This window comes from Vidua macroura, chromosome 14, assembly GCF_024509145.1.
Source record: "Vidua macroura isolate BioBank_ID:100142 chromosome 14, ASM2450914v1, whole genome shotgun sequence".
Taxonomy (NCBI): Eukaryota; Metazoa; Chordata; class Aves; order Passeriformes; family Viduidae; genus Vidua; species Vidua macroura.
In genome coordinates this window covers 14,642,133-14,666,591 of record NC_071584.1, presented here as the reverse complement: position 1 = coordinate 14,666,591, position 24,459 = coordinate 14,642,133, and the positions used below count along the sequence as shown (strand labels likewise).

Sequence of the window (24,459 nt, the reverse complement as noted above, 5' to 3'; positions counted from 1 at the left end):
ATTGGTGCAGGTGGGAGTCAGAGGGCAGAATCACCAGCCAGGAGCCCAAGTGCAAATTCAACAGTCCCATGGATATAAAAGCCTGAGAAAGCTCAGGGGCCTTGATTTTGCAAACACCCCATGGTGATGCCTCTGTGCAGGTCCATTCCCTGCCCCAGGGCTGGGAGTGAGCAGCATTATCCCAGCAGGATTTGCTGCTCCTGGAGGAGCTTTTGGCAACCAGCATGGCTCTGCTCCCCAGCACTGCTCCTGCGAGGAGGGAGTGTCCCAGGAGCTGGGCTGAAGGCAGAGTGTGCACCCCAGCCCAGCTGCCCCCCAGTCCTCGGGGTCCAGCATCCGTGGCTGCTGCCAAAGGCATGAACAAACTGCTCTCAGAAGGTCAAGTGGCACGTCGTCACTTTGCTACAGATTTATTTCCGTGTGAATTAATGAAACGGTACACACAATTCCAAAAAAAAAAAAAAATCATCTTTTATAGGCCCATAATCCTTCTTTCACAGTACAACGCAACAGTAAAGGATTTAGTCAGTGTAAACAGAAGGTCCAATAGTGATCATCAGCTATCACAGATCAGCTGCACAAACACCATAGCTACGGGGTTAATGCCACTACCACACAAATGGACAGTACCAGTACAAATCATAACTTTACCTACAATGCTTTTTCATGTGCAAAAACCATGGAAATTCAATTTACAGAAGAAGGGCACCTTCTCTAAATCTTCGTGGGGGCTGTAAAGTGCCTCCTCATGGCTGTCTTATCTATTTGGCAAAGGTCTCAGGCCCTGATTTTCCAAGGCACCCTTAGCTCCATCTGCAGCACAAAGCATCAGGGCTCTGCCTCTGCACACCAGGCATTCCTGTGTGCTCTGCTGCAGCCTAGCACAGAAAATAATCAGTGGAGGATGAATCCTATTCATTTATGAAATCACTCATTAATTTAAGCTTAAATTCTTTCATCAACTATGGCTATTCAGAACAGTCCTGGTTATATTATATATGGATCATAATGTAACCCATAAAATCATCATCGGTTAACTTTTTTTCATTTCACGTAACTGAACTGTTATTGGTGTCAAAAGCTGAGGCTTATGGGTAATGTGTCTGGTGAGTGGATAAATTACTGAAGTCAAAGGGCCAGAGGAAGAGAGGAATGCTACCACAGCCATGAGAAAACACCAGCTTGTGGCCACCTCACAGCAAATTTGCACCTCAGCTGGGAATGCCTGGGAGGGAGCCCTGGGGCAGCAGAACTGTCCTGCACCTCCAGCTGCACCAACTCTGTAAACTGAATTCATAGTCAGGCTATACAGGAAAAAACAAGAGGTAGTTATTTATCATACCTCTTCAAAAAGGCAGAACGAACAAAAAACAGGATGTAGAAGTGATGCAGTAAACCTAAAATCAACAGGTTCCTACTTTTTTTTTTTTCTCCTTTTTTTGTTTTTTTAAACACATGAAGTTAACTTACAGACATCATATAAAATGCACACTCACTTTATGGAATTCCTGCATAGTAGGAAACAAAGGCCAGTGCTAATCCAACAGCTTTGTTAACAGCGGGATGCCATTTACAGGTGCAAGGAAGATGCCCCAAATATATCCAAATATAAACAGAGCATTACCTCCCTTCTAGGGAAGTCCTATGGCAACACACATTTTGTTCAGAAGGAAAAAGAAAGCATTTTCTTGGGGATAAACTGCCAAAATAATTATCATTTCACATCCATAAATTTAAGGCAATGTTACTTAGACCTGAGAAAATGAAAAAAAAGAACAAACAAACCGTGTAGATTTATTTTCTCAACTATACATATGATACTTCAGGATTTTCTGTCTCCTCCAGCTCTCAGGTGGTGCTGGAGAAAACAGCTGTGGGGACACTGCTCTGAGGGCTCAGGGTCAGATCCTGAGACATGCAAAGTTTGTTCCAAAGACAATTAATGGGAGCTGTGAGTGCTCAGACTCACCTGGCTCTCTTTCATGTATTTTCATTTTAAATACCTCTGTTTAAGCCCTCTGGAGAGGGTTAACTCCAGAATGGGCCTGTAGTGCACCAGTAACCCTGAAAGGTTTGTATAGAAAAACTGTAGATAAAATAGACAATAAAATTACATACAGTAAATTTCCATTTTTCCCCCTTTCCAGGATAAAAAAAGATGTCAGGGTTAGCAGTTTCACTGCACCTTTAGCCATTCCCATAACTACAGAATAAATCCTTTAACACTAGTGTGAAATCGCAAATTGTTCTGTGCTCTTCCTTGAAAAATAAAAACGTAAATTAAAACCAAAAATCAACTCACAAACATTTCTCATTAAATGATAAGAGACACAAGAAAGGTCGGGTGGGGACTGCAGACACACAGCATGCTAAGGAGTTACCAAACAAAGTGCAATGGTTTCTGACTCTGCGGGAGGACGGACGGACGGACGGACGGCTCCCCTTCAGTACCAGCTGGATGCCCCTGGAGAGCTCCGGAGGTACCGTGTGGATCTGCAGCCTTAAAGCTCGAGTTTGAGGTTGTCTGGGCTCCACAGCCCCACGTGCAGCTGCAGCAGCTCTGCACACCTTGGCTACATCTGTGACCGCAGGACAGGGATTCGCCCGCGCAAAGACACGGCCGCTTCCCAAACATGAAATTTAGTTGCCAAAAGAGGATTTGATGGCTGGTTCTAGAAAGCTGCTTGAGCCACAGCTGAAAGATGGACTCAGACCTAAAATCTGTGCACGCCTGGTGTAGTTTCTGTGGGATCGCCTCCTTCTCCTGAACACAACTACAGACACCAACCATCCCTCTCTCCTGCTCCCATCCGAGCAGCCGGACACCCGCAGCCCTTGCTGTCGGCTTTGGCCGGGGTCTGCCATGAGCCCACTAAAGCAGGGCTTGGGCAGAGGGTCACTAAAAAGCAGAAAGTCTCCAGGTTCCCACAGTGAAACAAGTTTATCACCATCCACTGCCTGGTGAGAGGGTCTGTGAGCAGATTTTTTGCTGATATTTCAAACGTGACTATCCAAAGATCAGAGACCAAAAGAAACTCAACAATTCTCATCAGACTAGAAAGCAATTTCTACTGCTCACCAGCAACTCCCTACCCTCCTCTCCCAGGTTCAAAGGATGAACAGGGAGTCACAGCTCCTTTACTCACCCGCTGGGAACTAAACCCTTCATCAAATCACACATTAACGAAGCTCACTGTGTGCAAAAGACTCTGATGCTAAAACAGTTCCACCCTACATAGTGCAGTCAACACATTTTTTAACTTAAATTTGCAGCTTGTTCTTTACAAGTGCTTGGCAGAGAATATTTATATTCTTTTGACACCATATAAATAATATTTATACAGCTTAGACATTTTGAGACATGCATTAGACTTTAGGTAGTACATACTTCTTGATCATATATGCAAATATTACTGTCAATTAAACCGAGCAACCTTATGCTGGACCGTGCCTCGCGCTATCCAGGACGTTTGACGGGGGCTCCGAATCGTCCATGGGCAGGACCAGGCGCGTTCCCCGGATCACGAGTTCATGGTCCCCAAAAGCCAGCTCCCGGTCCAGGGCGTCCTCCGAGCTGTTCCCCACGAAGCGCCGCGACGCGCCGCTGGACGCCACCGAGTCGGTGTTCACCGTGGAGTCCCCGTACGTCAGGCTGATGTCCCCGTCGTTGAGAATGAGGTCGGAGTCATCGTCCTTCAGCTGCTCTTGATTCTGGGGAACAAACAGGAGGGAAGCGCTGTTCAACTCTTCCAGATCGGCCGTTTACCATCGCATGGTGATGGTGACTGAGCAGAGACACAGGCACCGAGTCACAGGCCCTCCTGCACCGTGACCAGAACCAGAGGTGGCACACACACATCTCAGAGCCCAGGCGACTCACAGCACGCAGGATTTCTCTGCAGACTGCCTAAAAGGGTTCTCCCAGCTCTCTTCTTTCTGGTGCCATAGCCAGGTACATGGGGAACGCAGCACTGAGTGGCTTTAGCCATACTCATGAGCACAGGAATTGCACTGCTGATCCATCACAGCCATTTCTGGTTTGTCAGGATGCTGATACTGTGCAGACAGGACAAAACCATTTCTGGCATGGACAGCTGCCACTGCAAGGGGCCCCTGGGCACAGCAATACTGGCTACCTTTGTGGTTGTGAGTGATGCAGCTGAAAGGGCTGCAGGAATGGCTCAGCTGTAAGGCTGGAAGCAAGCAGGGGATAGGGAACTGTGTATCCTCCCAGCTGGGCCTGGGGAAGGACAGCTGTGACAACTTCATTGAGCCAGTCACTGAGGAACCACCATGAACACACCACAAACCCCTTCATGACCTAACAGCAGGCTGGAAAAGCAAAATGCTCATGGGAATTAGCTCATCCATCAGCCCCAATACCTGATTTCCCTCATGCTCCCACCATGACGCTGCAGAGCAGCATCCAAAAGAGAAACATAAAAACACATCAAACCCACAACACTGTGACAGAAAGGACACCAAAGGACTCACCTCGTACGCCTGAGGGCTCGTCAGGCACCGGGCAACAGGCCCACAGCACCCTGGGAGTGTGGTGGTCAGAGGGGGACCACTGTGTGTCAGGAGAGGCTTTAGATAGCTACGGAGAGGGTTAAGGATAAAAGAGGAACGGGGCAGAGTCGGTGAGTCAAGGGCTGGGAGGGCAGCATTGAAGGACTCAGCATTGCGAGGAAATCACAGAAAGAAAAGGAACACAAATGTGTGGCAGCACAGAAGTTGTAATGGTGTGCAACAAGAACGCAACCAAACGTAGCAGGACACAGTCCTGGTAAGATGCCCAGCAGCAGTGCTTGTCCCACCACCCTGTGCCCCTCAGCCTCACATCACTCCTCCACTAATTCACAGCACAGCATCTGGAAGGGACGAGAGGCACAGATCTACCAAGAGGGACTGCAAGTAAGAAAACCCCCATCCCTTCCTGCCCACCTGCCCCTGGGATTAAGGACCCCCAGGATGCCAATCTTGGAGAGGCCAGCTTTGAACAGAACTGCTGCTGCACTCTCACTGACAGAGGGTGGAAACTGTCATTTCTTGCAGCCACAGACATGAGTAGGTGCAAACCAAAACACAGCAATGTCACGGGAAAGCAAATGCTGGCTCCTCTGCTAAGCAGGGAGGAACTCCTGGTCCCAGTGAGAGGTGTCTGGCAGTGGGGTCTGACTTAGCACACACCCACTGCTGCCCAAGGATACTTGTGGTCGAAGTTGTACCACATGCGGAAAAGCCAAGCGCTTTCAGCCTTCGTGCTCCTCCTCTCGCTCTCTGGGACACCCTGTGGGAGAGCAAAACAGTAAAGAGGGGCAGGACAACATGCCACGAGCTGGATCAGGGCCAGGAGACCCCATGGGACACTGGATTATCCCCAGGGGACACAAAGAGACACAGACTTTCCCACTGCCTCTTCAGAAGAAGCCTTTGGCTGTGTGTGTAAGGACGTTCACACCACAACAGGCTGCATTTAGCAGCATTCATCTGCCTCAGGGAGGTGGTATCAAAGCACAGAGTGACCATTTTGCTGCTAGAGCCTTCCAGTGTCTGGCCCCAAGGCTTCAAGTGCCTCAGAGCCAGCAGCTGCACCCAGACATCACATTTAATAGTGACTGACAGATCCAACCTCCATCAGATCTCGCCTGACACTGCTGCATGCAAATAACTGTGTGTTATGGGAACTCCAGGCTTCCTTTTAGTCAGAGAAAAAAATATAAAACTGTTTGGAGGGGACTATGAACTACAATTACATATTTCATAGAAATCTGGCTTACAGATTTATGGCCCTGGGCTGCCTGTCACATTTGATGCTTTCTCTCCAGCAGGTGAACAGCCCAATAAATGGCTCTGAATAAAAGGAACCTCCAAGGTACAGAATCCACACTGAAACCAAGGAGAGCCACAGCCACAGCACGACCAGGCTGCAGACACGTGAATGAGACAGTTGGAAATACCAGGCAGGAAAATTCCCAGGGCTGTGGAGCTCCAGCATTGATCTCAGTGTGGTCAGTGGTTCCGGGGCTGCCACATAACTATCCACAGGAAAAGGGGTAAGCAGGGGCTGAGGGTAAAAGTGGGGCAGATGCTACATAAAATGAGTCAGTAAATAGTGTTTCTGTACTGCCCTGGACACTGGGATGAGGCAGAGCCTCCATGTCATGCTCACTTTGGGATTTATTTCAAACCCAGCTAGGGAGAGACTGAATCTATTGCAGTAGCAACGTGAACTGACTAAACAGTCCAGCATTGCTTCTGTGCCCTTCTTTCCAGCTGAGTCAAAACAAGGCTCGTGAAAAACAGAGAGCACAGAAAAGCTGTGACTCCCACTGACTGCAAACTCTTTCACAGGGGGAACTAAAACCTCCAGCAGCTGGAAGGAAGCAGAGCACAGACAGGCATTCACAGGGTCAGGATGTGACCAAGCCCTGCCCTGAGGGTGCAGTGCAGGTTCCCCAGCAGAGCACACTCACCACGTTCTCCTGATCCGCGTCCACGCCGACCCTGCGAGGAGAGAACGAGCAGTGTCACACACTGAGAACAAGCAGTGTCACACACCGAGAACAAGCAGTGTCACACATTGAGGACAAGCAGTGTCAGTGTCACACACCAAGGACAAGCAGTGTCACACACCGAGGACAAGCAGTGTCACACACCGAGAACAAGCAGTGTCAGTGTCACACACCGAGGACAAGCAGTGTCAGTGTCACACACTGAGGACAAGCAGTGTCACACACCAAGGACAAGCAGTGTCACACACCAAGGACAAGCAGTGTCAGTGTCACACACCGAGGACAAGCAGTGTCAGTGTCACACACCAAGGACAAGCAGTGTCACACACCGAGGACAAGCAGTGTCAGTGTCACACACTGAGGACAAGCAGTGTCACACACTGTGCCAGGGCTGGCACGGGGGGAAGGACAATGCCGGGGGTCTGGCCCTGCTCTCAGAAGGCCGAGCAGCCTGAGCTGGGAGCAGGCCGCGGGGGAGGCCGGGCTGAGCCAGGGGAGCCCCGCACTGACCGGATGTTGAGGCAGGAGAGCATGGCCGTGGTGCCCCCGCCGAACACCCACACGGTGAAGAAGACGATGAGCAGGGTGGTGCTGAACATCATCTGCCGCGCGTAGGTGGCCGTGTCCCGGATGGCCAGCGCGAAGGCCATGGCTCCGCGCAGCCCTGCGGGAAGGGAGAGCGCAGCAGCGGCGTCAGCCCCCGGCACAGGCCGTCTCCCCCCATGGCCAGCTCCCCACCTGGGGTTTACATCCTGCTGCCCCTCTGCTGGGACATCCATCCACCCCCAGGGGAGAACAGTGATGGTTTTGTCACTCCTCTTTCTGAGCCCAGAAAGGCAAACCCTCCTCCTGCCCCATGCCACGTACTTGAAGCAGGACAGGAGGAGCTCATTCCTACATCTCAAACCACTGAGTCCCTTCCTGCCCAGCCTCCCCTCCAGACATTGCCCATAAGAGATTTAGAGCTGAATAAGGAATATTTCCAGGTTCTCAGAGGCAAGGAAGTGCCAATGGGCCACATGGTCAGAGGAAGGATGCAGCACCTACCAGCAAACATCATCATGTGCTGCAAATTCGTTCCAATCTTATTTCTTCTCCCCAAATTCAGTAAAAATGACAATGGGTAAATATTGGCAGCTCTCCCTAGGAAGATGGCAAGCTGTATTTGCACGTGTTAAGGAAATTGCTCTTCCTGTGTCTCCCATCACATCCCACCTGCACACAGAGCCAGTTTCTACTGCCCAAAGGAAACTGGGAGCTGCAGAAACGCCGGTGCTCTGGCTGCAAAGAAAATAATCCAGCCCTGAGTGCTCCAGCACTGTGGGAAGAGCAGGCTACTGCCTCGCTGAAACACAGCACACACTGCAATTCAGGAATATCACACAGAGACAAGCACAAATAAACACAGGTAATGATGAAAGGACATGTTAGACAAGTGAGAGGAGAGGAAAACCACCATTTCCCACAGTACGCTCTCTGCTGCTAGGTCCATTTTGCACCCCAAGAATTATTTGTCTTCTGTGAAGCTCAAGTTATCACAGCTATGACAACCTCTCTGACATTCCCCAGCATGCCACACTACACAGCTGGGTTTGAAGCTTTAAGCCAAGTCTCATTCCCAAAGATTATTCAGCAAAATGAAAGCAGCAGCAGTTGAGAAGGAAAAAAAAAAAAAAAACTAATACTCTTTCTGTTTTCATAGCCTGCGAGATACAAGAATCACCAGCCCCTTCATATTGCTTTTTATCTTTGAAGCTGTATCTTTTAATACCAGCACCCAGATGGAAAGAATAATCTTGGAGCCACTATTCAGCAGAGCCTTGAATAATATGGAAAATGCTTCTAGCTTTTATGTTCTTTCCTGAACATCACAATTTGCATAAGAGACGTATTTCATGATCTCTCTCATGAATGAGCTATTTCATCAGTGAGTTAGCCAGTTCCCACTGAAGAGGAACTGCACAAAATTTCAATATAACAGCCCAAATAGCATTTCTCTGCTCTCCATCCCTTCTGCCCCACGCAACCCCATAAAAGCTGATCAGGGAAATTCAGCTGAGGCTGCTGCAAAACCATGGACCAGCAATGACAAAAATGTTTTGTTTACCAGTATAAACTTGCATCAGTGCTGACAAAGGGTGAAAATAATTCTGCACATTGAACTGGCTTCCCTGAGATGTGAAAAAAATTCCTTCAAAATTCTTGTTTTTCTGAGACATACCAGGGCCCTCGTTCCCATTAGCATCAGCCTGCAGAACAGGAAATCCTTTCTCATGACATCATTCAGAGGCATCTACTGTAGCTATAACTGTGCTGTTTGACCAAAAAAAGGCTTTTTTTTCAGGGCATAAACCAAGTGCACTAGCAGAGAAAAGAGGAAATAAATGGCTAAACCAGGCAGCCCCCCTTTGCAAAGCCCCTCCTGGTGCCACATGACAAAGCCTGGCATTGGCATCACGGTCACACTGAATGATGAGTCCCTGCAGCAGCTGATTCAGATGCCCACAAGAGGAGAGAACACAGGGGAAAAAAAAAACCAACAGAAAAGCTGGAAAAATAATCTCTGTCTTCTTAAAATAACCAGCAAAGGCACCACTACATGGCAGAAATCCCCTTTTAAAAATAAAGCTAGACTGACTGAAAAAAGAACAAGCCCACTCATTTGACTGAAAAACACAAATTGGGAATGAGGCACCTCTCCCTTTCTTTCTGTCTTATAAATTGGGCTCCAAAGGATACGAAGGCCCCCACCACAAAGGTAGGGTTGAAGACATGGTTCTGGAAGGTGAACAGTGCAAGTCCCATGTAGGAGAAGATGAAGTTTTCTGCCAAGAAATTCAGAAGCTCAAACAACTGAAAGAGAAAAACAAATTAAAAGTGAGTTAGATATAATATAGATTTAACAAGAAAAGCATGTTAGCCCATCTGTCATGCAATAAATACTTCTGCAGAAGCAACCCTAGTGAAATGCAGCTGTAAGAAGACAGATGCACCTAATTCTGGCTAGAGGGAAGGGAAAAAAATTGAATTTGAAATTCAGAGAGGTTGAAGGGGTCTGAGGAGTTCTCACCTGCTTAGTTCTGTGTTGGGACTCTGTAGATAAGTTGTTATAGGTATAATGGGCCTGTGTGATCCCACAGAAGAGCACAGCCACCACACCTGGGGAGCAGAGCATCACATTAGACTCCTGGTGAGGAAAAGAGAGCCGAGCTGCACCCCAGGCCTGAAGGGAACTTAATGCAGTAACCCCAGAACCCAGAATCATTAAACTTCTGCAAGCAGAGGGAGAGCCCTGGCTACAGTCGATCCTGAGAGAAGCAAAACTCAGTGGCCCCATCATCCCTGCAGATCTCCATGCCAGAGGCAGGGTTGTGCTGGAGCTTGCCTGTAAAGCCACACGCTTCAGCCAGCAGGAACGTGCTCCAGGACATCAAGAAGAACAAGCCAGTCTCCAGCAAGGGGAACTCCCGAAGTTTGGTGAACTTGGTGACGTTGCAGATGGTTAAGGACAATTTGGAGAGACACTGCAGGCTAACAGCATATCAAATCCAATTGTGTATCACAGCTACACAGTCTGCCCCTAAAAAGGCTATGGCACTGCCCTTCATTCATTTAGGGGAAAAAAAATAAAACATCTGGGTGAAATGCAGTGCAGCAAAAAATAAATAAGCTGTTATGCAAACACTTGGAAAAAAAACTAAACAGTGAGAAGGATATTAAAGCTGTCACAACTCCAGTAGCTGCTCCCATTGCAAAAGATCCACTGAATATCCCCAGGAAGATCCCGATGGACTTGAACATCGCTGTGACATCAAACGTGTGGCTGTTGTCACCCGCTGGCTGATACGCAACTATTGAGCTGGAAGAGGAGGGAAAGCACAAGAACAAAACTGCTTAGTCTGGAGGGAGAGGCACCTCACAGTGCTACACAAGCCTTGCAAAGTGTTACAACTGCTGCAAACACCGAGCCTGAGGAACCAGAGAGACACAACACACTGCAATCCCCTGGGATCACAGCGTGCAGTGGCTGCACACCCTCGCTGTCCTGGGGAGTTTGGGATCAGCCACCCCCCTGGGCCTGGATGTGCAATTACTCCTGGACACCAGAGAGCAGGGGACCAAAGCCTGTGCCTCGTGTGACATGTGCTACTTATGGTGGGATTTGGGGGACTTTGGCACCAGCTCCCTGTAATGCCAGGTGCTGTGGGACCACAAAGCATTCAAGCAGGAAACCTCCATTTCTCCAGTGAGGCAGCTGATGTGAACATCCCCTGGAGAGCTGTAACTGCTCCCGTTCTGCCACATTTAACATGCACTACATTTACTCTGCACTGCTCTGAGCTCCAAAGTGCAATACCACAGGGTAGCCAAGGCAGACAGTGCCATGCACAGCAGCAATACCATTCTCTGCATCCACCAGACCTCAACAGACCTTTGTGGTGAGATGGCAAACAGGTCTGCAGTGCTGATTCCATCTATCAATCTGCTCCCTCCTAACTCCTGATGAGCTGAGCCTTGCATTAGTCATTGTTCTACCTGGAAAGGCTGAGATACAGGGGGGCCCTTATCCAGCTCCTAAATCCCATTTATCAACTCCTTACATCACTTTCCTTGATGTAAACTTCTTGGAAACATTAACTTCCTAGTTAGCAATCCCTTGGCTCACTCTGTTAAAACTCCTGGATGTGAACTTTACACATTTAGTGTTTAAACTGCTGAGAACAGACACTTACTGCCTTGCACACACATCTTGAAGCTTTCTCCCCTAACTATACACCAACATTTTTCTGCAACAGAAATTACAAACCTCCCCTTTCCAACACAGGTAATTTCCCTTGCTAAACTTCCCTGCTTTTAATACAGCTCATTTTTCTGCATTGCCTTTTACACTGCAAGCTGCAGATTTCTCCGTGCTTTAATTCCTTTCATCAATTCCATCTTATACTTCTCATTCACTAACACACTCTTATTCTGGGTTTTCCAGTTTCATTTTTTTTTTAATCCAGACTGGTTTCACTTCCCCTCCATAACCAACTCTTTGAATGTTGGTTTTGCATTTTAACCTCTTACAGTTCTCCTTCTGGTTTTGTTTTTTGCTTTGCCAATAAGACACTATTGCCAGCTGCCCTTTATTTCCCCTTTTGCTGCCCATGGGGCTTCCTGTGGTGTTTAATCTCTGCAAATCCTCCCTTTGGAAGAAGCAGGTTGGGATCCTGCAGCTGCATTTACCCCTCTGCTCCCAAACTGCAGCTCTGGCACCTCACTGCCCACCAGCTTTCAGTTCTGGGTTCAATTCCTCTTCATCCTGCAACAAGCTCCTGCTGCCAAGCCACACCAGGCCAAGACAGGAAGAGAAAGGCACAGATCCTGCTCCTTAAGCACGGAACAGACATTTGCCCAGGGCTGAAAGCAGGCAGGAGAGGAGCCTTGGGGCACCCACACTGGGCAAAAGCCCCTGAAGAGCCCAGCTCCACATCCTCCCCTGCCCGCAGTGCTGGGGCAAAATAAAACAACTGCTGAGTGAACTCGGAGCTGCTGCCTTGGTGCAAATTATCCTGTTTTGGGGAAGGGGTGGCCTGAGCCCAGCTTGTGGAGAGAGGAAAGCAGGAAATCAGAGCAACAGCTCCAGAGCTGGCACTGAAGCAGAGCAAGAGGCAAATCACTGTGGGCAGTGCTGTCACCCACACGTGCCGAGATCCACCACGAATTCCATTACTCTGAAGCTGAATCCACCCACTCCCACCCAGAACCTGCCAGCACAGGCTGGAAGACCCCATCCCCTCCTCACTCATGAAACACAATCTGGCTGTGCAGCGTTTCCTCTTGCACCAGCAGTGACACATCCAGCAAAAAAAGCCAGAGTGAGCAATACAAAGAGTTCCAGAAACCTCAACAGAAACACTCAATTCAGTAAATACAACACACAGCTCACAGTGTGTTACTTGCTGCCTCCAGTGAAACCCACACAACCAGCATGCTGGAGTGACAAGTATTCTAGAAATATTTTCTCCATTAGCCTTAGCCATATGTTAAGCTGTCACCATTGCAGGTATTATATATTATTGAACAAATTCCCATTATGACAACACAGTGAAAACGCAGGTAAAATATGTCCTGCATGCAAAGGACATAAAATATTAAAGAATATAAAACATTCTTTAGAAAGGCAGCAAGTTTCCCATGTGTTCAGTCAAGGGCATTAACTCCACCTGTAAGAACATTAACTCCTCAAAGTGGGGAGAGAAAGCAAACAGCTGCTTCACCAGCTATTTCCACCTAAACAAAAGAGGGGTTTGTGGGTGGGAAGCGATGCAGGTAAGAGCAAAGCCATCAGCAAGGGGTTGCAGTGGGATCTTGTAGCTGAAAAGGAGACGTGGTGCTTTTCCTCTTTCAGAGGGATATAAAAACTTCCCTGTGGATGGGTCAACTGACCACACAAACAAAACAAAACCATCCATCATGCAGGGGGAAGTTTTAAGGGCAATCCGTAATCCCAAGCAGTGGTGAGCAATGAGGACGTGCATCAGAATGTCACTACAGCTTTTTGGGACGCTTAAGATGCTCTTGCAAACACCCATGTTCCTATTTTAGAGGGGCAAGGCTGAGAGGCTCCCCCCAGCTCCTGACATGTAACACACGTAACAATTCTAAATAAAAACAGGAGACACTTACGAAGACAGCACTATGGCAACGGCATCATTGAGGACGCTTTCGCCAAAGAGCAGGGCATACAGCTCAACATCGACCTGGAGTTCATGGAATATGGCAAGGACAGTCACTGACAAATAGAAAAATAAAGAGACATTCAAAAAGGTGCTGTTATTTCGATGTAATCAAAGACTAAATGTCCTTTTCAGAAATCGGCCTTCCTGCACATCTGTGCCACTGCTGCGATGGTGCCAGCGGCCCCCCGTGCTCTCTTTGATAGTCTTCCTTCTGCTCTTTCAGATTTGGATTTGATTCATCATTTCCCTCCTCCTTTTACTAAAACACATCTTGGCCTATTGAATCTTTTGCAGGCAGACAAAAACAAACTCTGCTCTGAGCTTCCCAGGGTCTGAGCTCATGGGCTGGGCCACAGTACCAGGCTGGCATGAGCCACCCAGCTGTAGGGATGCTGTTAGCTCAGAACATCAGGGAGAGCCTTCCTGCACCTGCAGAAGGCCAGAAGGATCAGGCTTGTCCAGGATGATGACTGCTTTTTCTTGCCATTCCTGATACTCTGAGAGAAATCCTTGTATTCAACACATTCTAAGTGCCAGCACAGACACACAACATTTCAGATCTGACTGGAAATAGCCAGGTATCAGCTCAAACCCCACGTGGGGGTTTCTGTGATTTAGGACCACATGGCAGAGATCAGAGTTCCCTCAAGCTCTTCCGTGATCCAGCAGCTCCATGAAGATAATGGAAAGCAGCAGGTTTTGCATATCAGCCTCACAGAGACGTCACAACACCCAAAGCAAGCAAGATGTAACACATGGTGCATCGGGCACCGTTCAGGCTGAGGGCTGAGCCAGCTCCAAACAACTTCTGTGAGTCTTTTCAAACAGGAACAGGAACTCAGGACACACTGAGGGGGGTTCAACCCATTTATGCACAGGGAAATTCTCCATTTCTACCTGTGAAATCTTGTTGTTCCTATTTCAAGCCCAAAGAAGGGACACGGCACTGACAGCTCATCTGCAGCATTTCTAAGCATTAGAGGATTTGCAGCCCTGCTCAGCAAAGCACAGGAGCAAACAGAGGCCTTTTTGTGGCCCTGTGTTTTTACATGAAATGAGAGCATGCAAGTGAACAGCTACCACATACAAGCTATCATGAACCAATTTCAGTTGGACAACATGGACAAGGCATGTTTTTCACAGTTTTGATTTATAAAGTGCATCAGTAAACCAAGGTGTCACTACTCCTCAGTACTGCTCATTAAGGTGTCTCCTTAGTCTAATTTCAATTAGATTAGCCCCAGTCAAAATCCAACCAAACTGGAAGCAGGAGAAAATAGCTAAACTAACTAAAATTATCAACTGAACCCTCCCCACGTTACACATCTTGTTCTGCAACAGCTGCTGGCACAGGGTGGCAGAGAGACAATGCCAAACCCCAGCACAGTCAAGAGAGAGGTTGCCTAGGACTTCACTGCAAACAAGGATTCAGGAAAGCAGAGGTTTGGAAACTGTATTGCACATAACTAAAGAAAATTAAAAGGCACAGAGACAAACCTGACCTCTAAGAATGTCACAAATAAATTAAGCTCCAAAATTCAGAAGGAGGGAACTCGCAGGAGTTTCAGACTTTCTTCCCCTCTGCCCCACAACTCAAACCAGGCCAAAAGGTAGGGAAAGCATGTAACACACCTGGGTCAGTGGCTGACACGATGGCCCCAAACAGGAGGCAGTCAGTGAAGTAGAAATCTCCCCCGAGCTGCCCAGTGACTTTCATCAGCGCCACGCAGCCGTACACCACAGAGCTGGGGATCAGAAGAGGCAGTTACACATCTCTGCAATGCATTAAAACAGCATTCATATGGGCCTGGTTTCCCTGCATTTACCAGATTAAAGCTATCCAAATGCCAGAACACCAAAGAACTGCATGGGATGCACAGAGCCTGGTGAAACCCCAGGGCCATGATCTTGGAGGTGAATGCTGGACCACACACACCAAAGCACCCCCTGAACTGGAGCACAAACATGGTGCCAGGAGGGAAGTGGGACCAGAACTCCTCCAGGAGCACAACATGCCTAAAGAAAAGCAGCAGCCAGGCTTATGGGGTCACAAGACCACTTTGCAGTGCTGCACATTAACACAGTCCAGTGAAGTCACCTTGGACTGACTCTGAATTGCCCAAAACTTTCAGTGAGGAGCAGATAATGCAGATGCTGAGTTGGCTTGAATCCACTGGACTCCAGTGGAGAACACTCTGTGTCAGCCTGTGTGCTACCATCCAGAGTGGGAACCATCCAGCAGCCTCTGCACTGAGGGATAAACAATTTGAAACACATCTGTATTCACTAGACACCCATCTTTATGATCCTGCCCTCTACTCTTGTGCCCCAAGTTTAGGAGGGCTTATGCTTCCAATAATTTGAAGTTGCTGATTTATCAAGACAATTTTCTCTGAACTGTGAAACTTTCCTTGCCATGAATAACTATTCTCATGGGATGCTCAGATGCTGAGAGAGCACTTCACAATTAGCAACCACCCTGCCCATGCAGCAGAAGTTTGCACAGTAAATAGTATTATTTGCTGCTGCTGAGCAGCAGTAGCAGAGCCTGTGTGACCTTTCAGGGCTGGGATTAGGAGCTTCAGCTCCAGGCTTAGAACACTTCTCCCAAGCACAGCTCAAATCCCTGTGGAAGAACCAGACCAGCTCCATCTACTCACCCAATCACCAGGCAGGAAATGGCAGTGCCAAGGAAAGCATATGCCAGGATGGATCCCAAGTTTCTGAAGAAGTGCCTCTAGCAGGAGAAAAAAAACCAAAAACTGAATTATATTTTGCTAACAATTTATTTCAAGCCTGCACAGGCACCCACAGTGTCCACAGCAACTTGGACCCAGCTCACACACCATGAGCTGGACAGGCACAGGGTGCTCAGCACAGCCCAGTGCCAGACCAGGAGTTCATGCAGCATTAATAAACATGAATGTACCATGTTCTCACACCTGGGTGTTTAATAAGGTGCTATTCCAAGTCCTGGGAACTGATTTCCTAACCCAGCAGCATTCCTCCTTCCTTCTCCCGCAAGCTAAACTGCATCATTCTCCTCTCCTTCCAAGTCAGCATTTCAGAGAGCTGCTGCTTTCTAAAACCTTCCCACACTCCCATGTGCCTGGAAAGCTGGGGTGGCTGAAATGGCCTGGCTGACCCCAAAAAGCCCTGCTGGAGACAGCTGAAGTCACTGACCCTTCCCGGGGCAGAGGGGCAGACGAGAATGACGGGGGCACTCTCAGCTCTGCTTCCCACAATCCCACATTTGCTGGGTAAAACCATCCCACCCCCGCAGCCTCGGCCTGCTGAGCAAGCATTAAAGCACTTGCAAGTATTAAAAATTCTCTGGAGGCAGAGGAACTAAAAACATCAGCACTGTAAAGGCACGTACCCTTTTCAAGCTGTAGCCTGCATAAAATATAATGGGGGGAAGCAAAATGTTGAAGAATACTTCAGGATCAAAAGTCACCTGTTAAGAAAGAAAGGAAAAAAAACCCAACAGTAAAATGATTTGTTGAAATTTTGCAAGACAAAACACAAGTAAGAAAGTAATATATGGAGGATGCCCTGTACCCCCACCATGGGAATCCTGTTGGGTCAATGCTGAGGATGTGTCTGGGATCTTCTGGAGACAAATCCCAGAGTCTAAACACCTTAAATTAAGATGAGCTAAAACTAGAGTTTCATTACATTGTGTTGAACATATAAATTTCTGCTGATCACAATCACAAGTTAAAAAACCAAAATATAAACACTTAACCTAGCAGATCCAGGACCCGTCCCCATGGAGGGCGTGGGAAGCACCGCTCACCTCTCCAGCCACTGCCTCCCTTACCTTCCTCAGCATCTCGTTATCCTGGACGTTGTTGAGCTCCTGGGCACTGATTTCCCCCTTCAGGGTGTACTCATAGAACTTGCCACTGACGTTCACCAGCAGCGTGGCCGGGCTGCTCTGCACCTGGCAGCTCAGGGTGACGTTGTTCACATCGCTGGGGACGTGGATGCCGTAGCGCAGGACCACGCCGACCAGGACACCTGGGGAGGGACACAGCTCTGTGAGACAAACCACAGCAAACCCAGAATGATCCCTCTGAGCATGGGTGCAGCACCAGGATCCTGACCCCCTGCTCAGCTGCTGAGCACAACCACAAGCCAGTAAATGCCCGTGTGAATTGAACCATCCTGGTCGCCGTGAGCCAGGTGAATGCTCCGTGCTCATGGGGAGTTTCTAACATAGCCATGGACAAGTCCTGAAGGATCTGAACCACCCAGCAATCAGTCAGACCCTCACTCCAGGGCAGCCAACATCAAGGGCACGCTGGGTTTTTTAAGGTGAGCAGCTCGCACTGCTGGGCCAGGTGCTGCTCACACGTGCCCAAAATGTGCCCCTTGAAACCTGACATTGATACATTAAACTCTTCATTTTGGCAGGGATTAAAGACGATACCCAGCAACCCCCCTGATCACTCTGAGCCTGGCAAGCATCTTTCCTAAAGTGCTGCAGCACCATACAGCCTCCTCCCAGTCTTCCCTGTTTTTATAAAACCACATTTTGAAATACATAAACATATAAACATATAAAACTGTTTCCCAGTCCAGGCTGACCACCCAGGTCTTCTCCTTGCCCCTGCTAAACTCAGCTCTGCACCACAAGCAGCAGCCCCAGGGCAGCCCGGTGAGGCAACTCTGCCTCCAGCTCAGCTGCTAAGTAGGGGTATTTTGGAGTTAATTTGCTAGTCAGCAATTTATAAGGCATTTTTCTTTTGTTGTCTGAGTCTCAAATCCAGATTCAAGTTGTTGAGTGCTCTCCTGGCAGAATGTTTTGACATCTGCAGGCTGGGGAAGAGGGTGTCCCACAAGACACCTTTCCACGTAGCCTTCAGCACAAAAGGGTTTGGAAACTCCTTGATTAAGGCGGCCCCGAGCTGCCACAGAAATTCTGGTTCTTAACCCCATTTCTGAACCACACATTTATGAAAAGCTTTCAGACACGTGGGAACTAAACACAGACCGCAAGGCTCTGAAGGCTTCTCCATTTGCCTCCCAGGACACTCCTGCTCCTGACTGCTGCCTTAATTAAAGCCTTGCTCTGTGCTTTCCTACAGGCAGGGCACAACCCCGACGGATGGGAACACCCAACTCTTCCCGTGCCACCACCTCTCAGAGCAGAGCCTGGGCAGGACACTGTGGGGCCACAGCTTGTTCAGCATCTCCTGCAGCCAGCTCCTGATCATCCACCCACTTTTTGACTTCTCCTCCCTTGGCCACAGTTTTTCCAGGACAAGATTTGCCATTTTTCTTGATGGCAAAAAGAAAAGCCCCCATCTCCTGTCTCAAGGGCGTGCCACCAGAGCACACACCCAGGCCACAAGCACAGGCAGAGGAGGTGGCTGCACACAAAGTCACCACTGCTGACCTAGAACAGCCCAGCTCAGGGACTGGACAGACCCAAAACCCTGGTCTAATACAGCACTTTGCAGCACAGGTGAGCTAAAAGGCTACAGATGTTTTTAAGCCATGCAGCATCAACCAGCTGCTCACCACTCTGGGCTTTATCCTGCACTGAATCACCCCAAGAGTCACAGAACAGCTCCCTCGGGGCACAGCCAGGCACCACCAGCTCCAGCAAGGAGAGTTCAGGGCACATCACACTGTGCAGAGCAGCTGGGGGCTGCTTTTACACCACCATCACTTACAGGGGACACTGCAAGTAATTCTTTAGTTTACTTTTCTGCCAGCCTCTGCTCCTGTGATCTTCCAGTGCTCCAGAAATAAAAGTACAGAATGAAAGCAAGTATGTCAAGCACATCATGATGCTACAACAGGTATTTACAGGAGCATGTGGCAGTGGCTGCAAGGCATCACAGCAGTGGGACAAAACTCCCCATTTTCCTTTCACCCAGAAGATGACAATCCTACAGGTACCAAAGGAACAACCAAAACCCTTCACTGGGACAAAAAGAGTTTCAAAGGGTTATTTACATCTGCTTATGGCTATTAAGGTATACCATGCTTTGCAGCCCTCAAGAACTACCTGGGGTGACTGTTAAAAAGCTTCTTCTTAAAAAAAAAAAAAAAATTATTTCAGGGGTTCATGCAGGAATCAGAAGCCAGCAGCTGCCTGCCCTTGCTCAGATGGAAGGAAACCCACCCAGCAACCCCTTTAACACCCAGGCTAAGCACTGTGAGATGAGACCCCACAGGAGGAAGGAGGGACAGACAGAAGGAGTCACTGCTGTGAATTCAGAAGGGATCCTGAGGCAGGATCACCTCTCCACCCTTAATCCCTGTCCCAAAGCAGTGCTACATCTGATAGCACCCCTACTCCTCTGCCACCTCCTTATCCAGGCAGCTGTTCCTGGCCCCGTGTGCCAGCCAAGCTCCAGACAGGGCCAAATTCCCACTCTGGCCAGGAATGGGGTAAGGGAAAAGGGACAGATAAACCTACAACATCTGCCAAAGACCCCTCTTTGGGAGCCCCCAAATCATACTTTTTGTCTTGCTCAGTAATAGGCTGCCTGGGAGGCTGCCAGGTGGGCAAAGACACCCACGTGCAAATACACAAATGCAGAAATTGCTCCTGGGCACTGAGTGTGACCCTGCAGCAGCCCTGACACAGAGACACTGCCAGAGTTACCTGCAGGGAAAGCATCCTGCTGCTCTGCTGGACACCAACTATTCCACCAACATTAAATGGCCCCACAGCAGCCCCTCCTGCCCCATGGTGGGTCTGATCAACCCTCCCTATCCAACGATGCTCATGGGAGGCACGTGGGACAAACCTGACGTGGTTTTCCAGGCACCAACCCAGTCCTGAGCTCAGGCTACCTGGACCAAGCCCAGGGGACCCTGCAGGTGCTCCTGGTTCCAACAGGCTCTTAGGAAATGGTTCAGACTCTCCTGGCACTCACAGGGCTGCCCCAGCAGCAACCTGTGAGCCAGTATCGACATGCTTTTGCTGCCAGAAGTTTTACAAAACAGAGTCCTGGGAGGGAGCGGAGCTGAGCAGAGGGAACCCAGCACTGAGGAAGCTGCCAGCTGAAAGCTGCAAGGAGCTGAGAAGCTGAAGGCAAAGCCGGCAAATTAATTGAGTTCTTTTATGCAAAGTGCAAGAGATTATTTTCATTGCCATTTCTCCTGACTTCATTAAAAAGAACAAAAGCCCATGGGCTTTTTTTTTTTTTTTAAGGTGCTGTTGAACATTTCCGAGGTAATGTTTTAAATGAAGACTAATATATTACCAAACCCAGCACTTAACAACAATGGAAGCAGACAGGATCCCCAGGCGAGCATTAATCTGGACACCAAAAGGAAAGAAAAATGCAACAACTGAAGACATCCTGACAACAAGCAGTTTAGACACACACACAATACACAGGTCAAGTGGGAACAAGTACAAGGAAACTAAACTTCTAGAGAAGCTCCTGCACATCCACCATCAGACTCTGAGAAGAACTGAAACAAAATTGTTCAATTAATCATCCTAAATGCTGAGCACCTCAGATGTGGGAACCTCATTTTAAACACTGAAATGAAGCTTACAGGCTACTAAGCACCTATTGTCTATCACTGAAATTACTCCAGCCGCCGTCCAGCTCTTGAACATCAGCTCTGAGCTGACAGTGTGATGTGCACGACAGAAATCCACCTGGAGCAAGAGCTTATAACTTCCAGTAAAAACAAAGACAAGAAAGAAACTGATGTGTTTTGCCAAAAAAGATATATGCGAAAGTTTTGACTTAGTTGTTGTTGGGTTTTTATGAACAGAAAAAGACAAGCTTTTGCAAGTTGTTTCTCTAGTTCAGATTTCAGGGTCTGTTTTGCAGCCCCTTCCACATTTTCAGTGAACTTCCTTGGGGCTAAAAGCATCGCAGGGAGCCAGGGACAGGGATACCTCCTCTCTTCCCTGCAGATTTAAAGTTGTCACAGTAAAGGCATCTCACCATTCCTTGGGATTACACATCTCTTTTCCTATGGCACCTGCCACTACCTGAGAAGCAAATGCCAAAAGCCTTGACACTGAGGAAAACTTGGGATTTTCTGCATGATCAGACAGGTGACATTACTGATTTCACCAACAATTCCCTAAGCACAGTCTGCAGAGGAACAGACAGAAAAGGTGCATTTTATGGATCAGCAGGAGACTGAAACAACCCAGGCTGTGCTCTGAGAATAAAGTGAGCACTCAGGTACGTCAGGGAGAGAGGACAATCAAGAGGAAGAAATGTCCAGGAGAAGAAGAACAAGGTGTGAGAGCATGAAAGGAATAGGAAGTTGCACGTCTGGGGCAGCAGGAGAGGGAAGACCTTCCATGCTGGAAGCATGTCCTCCCACAGCAGAGCTCCTGTCCCAGGAGGTAACCATCCCCACCCTGGGCAGGAGGCCAGAAACATCTGAACCCCCCTGAGCGGTGGCTGGATGGAATGCGAAAATGCAGAGCAGTATTTTGTGCCCCTGAAAAAGCAGAGCAGAATTTCATGCCTGTGCGCTGACACAAGTGCCTCCACCCCTTCATTTGGAAGGACACCTCCAATTAACTGAAACTTGGGATCACAAAAGCCAGTGGCCCAAACAGGTCAAGTCACAGCCTTCAGATCAAAGCTTTCTGCTGGGTGGGAGATTCTGACTGTGTGGTCACACATCACCCCCAGCCAGCAAGGGCCACACAGAGGACACACACTAACTACAGCACGCTGCAGGAGATGCCTTCTCAGTCCTAAATTCAACAAATCATCCCTAGATACAGATCCACGGCCACGTTAATCATTCCCCAGCACACCTCCCAGTCCTACTTTGGCTGAACTCAAAAGTCATGCCAGATAACCCCAGGAGAGCCATACATGGCCCCGTCATACCCTGGGGTTCAGGCCACCTCACGAGGCCCTGTCACCTCAGTAAATCACAGGCCACCATTAAAACCCAAATGTCCACAGCCCCACTGCACTGACCCCCAGCCTTGCTTCACTTCCTGTGGCAATACACAAGGGGCTCCTCTCCAAGAGCTCCTGTCACAGTGGGAGGAAAAGGTAGTGGCTTGTGCACACAGGTCCCCAGGCAGCAGGATCGAAGGCTGCTGGCTCTGCAGGCCCCTGAGTGTGGCAAAGCTTGGGAGAATCCCCTAAATGGCCTCTCCACTCTTCTTGGGCAGCTTCTGGAAATCTGGATGCTTTAAACACATCTTGGAAACACAGCCTCTGGCCCCAGCATGTGGGATCACAGAATCACTGAATGGTTTGGATCAGAAGGGGACCTTGATGATCACCCAGCTCCAACTCCCCTGCCACGGGCAGGGACACCTTCCACTAGACCAGGCTGCTCAGAGCCCCATCCAACCCGGGATGCTCCTGAGCAGTGCAACAACTGCTCTGTGCCGCCCCAAGTCCCCACTCTCAACCCTGGAGCAGGGAAGTGGGACCTGCCAGTGCTTGGTGACCTGATAGCCCATGACCCTGCCAGCTTCACCCTGTGAGGTCGTCTGGAAAAACCCAACCAGTTCCTCACTGCCAGAGATTTGGGAGTAACTCTGCCTTCGAGAGCTCTCCATATCTACGGTTTGGAAAACAACCAACCCTCTCTCCAGCAACACCCAGATAAGGCTCAGCACAGCAGGACGGGGCTGTGACACAGCACCCACGAGAGGATGTGTCGTGTCCCGCCGCAGCCCCGCAGCCCTTCGCCCACCGAACAAGCCCTCGGCCAGGGGCCACCGGGCACTGACCGGGCGAACGATGCGCTGCTGGTCCCCACTCGTGTGCCCTGGGCAAGCACCCAGCCCCGCAGCCAGCCCTGCGCAGAGCCGGGACCGGCCGGGATGGGGCTCGCGGTGCTCGGGGCAGCTCCCGCACGGGTCCCGCAGGGAAGGGCGGCGCGGGATGCACGCGTGGGGCAGGCACCGCTCACCGTAGATCATGGCCAGCCCGGTCTCGTGGAGGAAGCGAGCGCGGCGGTGCTTGAAGAGCCAGATGGTGAGGATGGTGAGGGTGAGCAGCAGGATGAAAACGAGCAGGTTGGCGCTGTCCTGACGGTGACTCTCCTCCGCCGCCTTCTCGGACACGATCTCCTCCTCCAGCGCCCCGGGACGCGCCGCCGCCGCCTCGGCGCCCGCCGCGCCCCGCGCCCACAGCCCCGCGGCCGCCGCCAGCACCGGCCCCGGCCCCGCCATCGCCCCGGCACCGGCCCGGCCCCGCCGACACCAGGAAGCGGCTCTGGGCGCAGGCGCCGGGGGCGGGAACAGCGCCGGGAGCCCGGATAGGGACGGGCCGGCAGCGAGCGGGGACGGGCCGGCAGCGACGGAGCGGGAGAGGGGCCGCGGGGAGCGGGGCAAGGGGACGGGCGGCGCTGGGGAAGCTCGTAAGGCGGGGTTTGGGAGGGAAAGGGGTGCCGGGGGAGCCTCCACGAAACCTGGGAGGAGTCCTTGGGAACGGGATGCGAGGGACGGAGGAGGCGATCCGAGTTCAAAGGGGTTTGCAGGAGGAAAGAGAAATGCCCAGACAGACGTGGTGCGGGGTGGTTTAGCGCGGCCACGCACAGCAGCGGGTGTTGTTTGTGCGCAGGGTGCTCTGGAGGGGTGTCCTGGACATCCCCCGGCTCATGGGGAGACGAGGTCCAGGAGGATCCTGGTCGTGCCTTTACACCGTGCCAAGGCATGTGTTCGGTGCCAAGAGCCGCCGTCAGCCCCGAAGTGGGATCAGGGTAAACTTCCCACCTTTTTTTACCAAGAAATAGAGGGAGGATGCGTGGAGCCGGTGGGTCAAGGGCTGCAATAAATGCCAGTGATCAACTTAAAGGTGACTTGTAGGAAACGTCCTCAAACAATTGCCTTTGTGCCTTGGGGGCACGGAAGACCCAGGATGCTGGGCTGTGTGGGACCCTGGTGTTTCCTTGCTTTGCCCCAAGCCTGGCTCGGCCAGGGGGGTCCCTCCTGCACGTGTTGTGTGCATCCCTTTGCCCCGTTTTTTTCTTGCACCGGTTTCTCAAGCTTTGAGGTTAAACACGTGGAAAGTGGGAATTAACTCGGGCATCACTGGCCCTACGCTCTGTTTTCGGCTGGAAGGGATCCGGCCTGGCCCAGTGGAGGGAAGGGACCTGTTCGGGGGGGCCCATGGGCCCTTCTCCCTCAGCCGCCCCCCAGAACCATCCCTGGCTCCGGGGGCCACCCACCCCCGCGCATTTTATCAATGGCCCCGCGTGGGAAAGCGGCGGCCTGGCCCCGCCCCCCGCCGCTGACG

The 24,459-nt window shown here is 50.1% G+C and overlaps 1 protein-coding gene across 1 annotated transcript; it reads right to left on the bottom strand.

The window, feature by feature from the left end:
• Positions 1–394: 394 nt before the first annotated feature.
• SLC9A6 (solute carrier family 9 member A6) lies at positions 395–23,408 on the bottom strand. The gene is made up of 16 exons (XM_053990224.1): positions 23,132–23,408; positions 17,067–17,266; positions 16,623–16,700; positions 15,904–15,980; positions 14,876–14,988; positions 13,191–13,296; positions 10,231–10,377; positions 9,904–10,004; positions 9,589–9,677; positions 9,258–9,371; positions 7,566–7,677; positions 7,029–7,182; positions 6,480–6,510; positions 5,214–5,293; positions 4,495–4,600; positions 395–3,711 (listed from the first exon to the last, which is right to left on the bottom strand). Exons 1-16 carry the CDS (start codon positions 23,391–23,393, stop codon positions 3,436–3,438), a joined length of 2,046 nt encoding a protein of 681 aa, XP_053846199.1. The 5' UTR covers positions 23,394–23,408; the 3' UTR covers positions 395–3,435.
• Between the last annotated feature and the right edge of the window lie 1,051 nt (positions 23,409–24,459).